Raw genomic sequence first — 4031 nt, forward strand, 5'->3', positions numbered from 1 at the left:
TCTTTATCATCAAAAACAAAAGAAGTATGATGTTCTTCCAAACACATTTTACAACATCAAATATTTTCATCTGAAAGCACAACCATTAAGAACATCTCCCTGTTATTTTGTGTTTGATGATGTGCTAGACATTATGGTCAAGCCACCAAGAAGATGCAATTAATGAAGTGGACAACTTTCTTTATTTCAGTAATCTAATTTTGTGCACATAACTAAGGACATTTAGCTGACTCTCATGAAGTCTTGGAACACTGCTCTCCATGAAGGAATGGATCTTTAATTGTTTTTAAGAACAACCGTCAGCTAATTGGCCAAAATTGATTGGTGTTACGAATTCACGTGAGCCACTGAACAGAGTTTTGGCTGCTATATTAGAGGCGTTTTGCGTCGGGTGAAATAAATCCCAGAACAAGTGCTTTGTGCGGTCCGAGCAGGGGGAGGAAAATGGAAGACAGGGAGATTCTCCATTGAACTTGCCAGCTCCACAACATGCACTCTTGAGCTCGTAAATCCTACATTAATTGCACCAAAAGAAAAAAAAAAAGAAAGAAGCTCCTCAAATAATTCCAATATCTAGTTCTTTCAATAACTAATCTTCAAATATCCTACCAAATTGGTAAAGAAATATGCATAATTTTTTTAAAAAGAAAACTTACCCAATTTAAGTGCATTTCTGAACAAATTGGTAACCATCTCGTATGCATTTCCGAGGGAGTACTTCAACCCTTTGAGTTCACAGCTTAGATCCTTCATAATGGCTTCTGTGGCAATGTAGAATGCCCGAGCTGACTCGTTCAAGACCTCAAGGCAACCACCGGTGTCATTTAAGCTTCTTTGAGATGGGCAGCATCCAATGGGTGGGATACTGATCACCCCAATCTTTCTTGCTCCTAGGTTGTATAGTTGCTGCCACAACCATGGAACTAATTTACTCTATCAAACCACTGAAACATGAATTGTATACTCTTTGCATAATTTATTGAGTGGGAAAAACAAAGAAATTAAAAGAAGCTACCCTTAGGTGGCCTTTGTAAGTAATGGAAAGAGTGGAAAGGAAGGCAGTCATAGGAGGACGGTTAACAGAACTATTGGGCGTGAAGTAATCGAAAATATCGTTGCTTCCAGTGCTAATGAGGAAGATAGACTTCTCGAGCAGCTTTTCCGTTGCGGTCGTTCCCATGTGTGCTGTGAGATTTGCACGCACTGTTTCAAAGTATTGGACTTGCTTCGCCATGGAGATGACCTGAACCTGGTGCCGAAGAAAAGAGTGGTGTTTTAATGGAGCTTTCAGCAAAAGTTAAAAGGGGTTCAACGAGAATGCATCTAAAGAGAGTTTATTACGTATCTTCTCCCCGTTGTCTCAAGGATCCCAGATCCTCCTGAGGCAAAGTTGATCCCTCGCCGGGCATGCTTCAGCAATGTATTACTGGTAAGAGAGAGAAAAGGTGGCGGACTCCTCTTAAACCCCATCATCTTGGCTGCCGTTAAACAGTTGAAGGGGAGAAGTCAGTCATCTGGCTTGAATTTTTCTAATATTTATTTTCATACTAATCATGGTAGAGTTAGGTAGAGTCACCTCGGGATGAAGCTACTTAACCCTGATTAAAGAATTTAATAGACCTTAATTGGTTCTGGAGAAGGTCCTATATAGTTGGGTTTGAAATTTTTGTCTGGGGTTTTATCAAATATACAAGTTCAAGATAAGTATCCACGATCCCTTATTTAAATGACGCACTCTAATTTTTAACCAATGCATTCTTTTGGTTTTCCTCGGACTATTGAACGTATCATGTTTATGTAGTATGCACAAAGCATCCCATTGATGCAAGATCTCACTGTATATTTGTTTGAAGCATTTATGTTATCATAGTATACTCATAAGGCTAACTAATTACTTTCTACTTTTTATGATATGGTAATATAACCTTCAGTCATAACTAATATTATATTTAGTAGCTTTTAAAGGGATGCTAATATTTATAGGGTTCAATTGGTGTTATGCCATTGTAAAGGTCAAAGTTACATCATATACCACTGATCCACAGCATTTTTTCGTAAGATGTAACGGAAATTTTGTCATCATGCGAATTGCTTATATGCTTAAAAGTCTCTTAGAAAAATTTTAAATAATAACACCCACTATTTAAATATTTTGGTTAAATAAATAATAATTATATGCTTTTTTTAGGAAAAACAAAACTTGATTCATGATGTGCCTTCAAAATGGTGTAAGAATCATCCGATAAATCCAAAACCATGCAAAAATCCAGATACCATCCAAATTAATTACTGTTTTTGCATCATATAAATAATGCATTATGGATTAATCAAGAAAAAGTCCTAAACTAATGCAAGTTTTTCATTTTTATCCTGAACTTCAATTTACTGCAATTAGATCTTTAGAGTTTTAAAATTATTTGCAATTAAGACCATAGTTGTAACTTTTGTTTAATGGCAATGAAGATGGTCACGTGCGATCACATGCTATCATAAAGAGTTGTTAATGTGGCAAAAAATTTTACGATTAATCATGACAAAAATTAGGAACTTGTGCATCGGATTTTCCATTTTTATTATGTATTTCAATTTAGTACCACATAAGTAACTCTTTTGATGACACATAATAGTACATGATCATCTCCATCACAACCATCAAACAAAAGTCACAATCAAGGTATCAATTGTAAAATTTTGAAAGTTCGATAATAAGATTGAACTTAATTGAAGTTTGGGATTAAAATAGAAAATTTCAAACAATTCATGATTTTTGGTATGATTATTAGGTCATCCATTATCCTGAGTGTTCTACAACTACTTGAATAAGTGAAATAAGAAATAGAAGATATTGATTAAAGATAAGATACCTAAGTAGTCGGCACTATTCAATCCATTGCTGAACCTGCCTGTAGCTCTACCTTGCACAAAATCTATGCCATAGGGTGGGAAGTTGGCCTTTGCCCTACTAACAGGCAAGAAGTTATTATTCCCAACATCAGCTGTGGAGTCTCCAAATATGAACACTGCTGGAACACGAGCATCCACTGCTCTCAGAACTATAACAATCACAGAGATAACTGGGAGAAGCTGCGCAAGTTTGCCTTCCATTGGGTGCAGGGAGTGCAACTGATACAGTGAAGCTTCTATATTTCGAAGTTCTTTTCATGGCTTCTAAGTTCTATGGGAAACATATATTTATAGGTTCTCTGAAACCCCTGATGGCTCCAAGAACAATGTTTGATTTAATATACATACAAAGGAGCCCGGTCAGTGGACGGACAATGCAAGCAACGTGCAGCAACCAACTAGTCAGCTTTTACTAAGTTGTCTGATAATCTGTTGGAATTGACGAGGTGGCCATTCCATGGCGGCAAAATCTAACCGGCCGAGTAATACGATATTCAGGATATGCCAGACTAGAGAGAGATCATTTACCTTGGATCGTGAATACCGCATCCAGTCAAATTCTAACAAAATCATACTTTATCACAACCGGTACATTTTTGTTCATGTTTGACAAGAAGCTTCATCTAGTCCAATTCCTTCCCCGATCATTCATAAAGTGCAAGCACTACTAGCAGAAAGCCTGATTACATAATTAATAAAGTGACAGCATAATCTACTGGTTGCGTCAAGAAAATGGAGCTAAATTCTTCAAGGACTATTTGCGGACGGAATCTCTGCAACAGTGGCATGGTCAGCAGAATTAGATTTCATCGCATCAGTCGCAGAAATCGGTAGCTCGAATGCCCCTTTCTTCTCATCATCATCTGAGGCCCCTTTCTTCTCATCATCTTCTGAGGATTGGGTCAAGTGATCCTTGCTCTTACCCCACATCAGAGAGTAGAGACCAATAACTATGATAGTTGCTCCAACCACCCTATCAATTTCAGAGAAGTAAGTATAACCAGACTCTGTACCACTATAGCTGCAATGAGACAACAAGAACTCATACCTTCCCAAAGTGATCTCCTCTGCTAAAATGATGGAGCCCATTATAGCTACTATTATCATGCATAGATGGTTAAATGCAG

The 4031-nt window shown here is 37.3% G+C and overlaps 1 protein-coding gene across 1 annotated transcript; it reads right to left on the minus strand.

The window, feature by feature from the left end:
* Positions 1 to 366: 366 nt before the first annotated feature.
* LOC109504908 (GDSL esterase/lipase At4g16230-like) lies at positions 367 to 3153 on the minus strand. Its single transcript, XM_073245299.1, has 5 exons — positions 2865 to 3153; positions 1342 to 1478; positions 1016 to 1249; positions 657 to 906; positions 367 to 512 (listed from the first exon to the last, which is right to left on the minus strand). Exons 1-5 carry the CDS (start codon positions 3103 to 3105, stop codon positions 367 to 369), a joined length of 1008 nt encoding a protein of 335 aa, XP_073101400.1. The 5' UTR covers positions 3106 to 3153.
* Between the last annotated feature and the right edge of the window lie 878 nt (positions 3154 to 4031).

This window comes from Elaeis guineensis, chromosome 11, assembly GCF_000442705.2.
Source record: "Elaeis guineensis isolate ETL-2024a chromosome 11, EG11, whole genome shotgun sequence".
NCBI lineage: Eukaryota > Viridiplantae > Streptophyta > Magnoliopsida > Arecales > Arecaceae > Elaeis > Elaeis guineensis.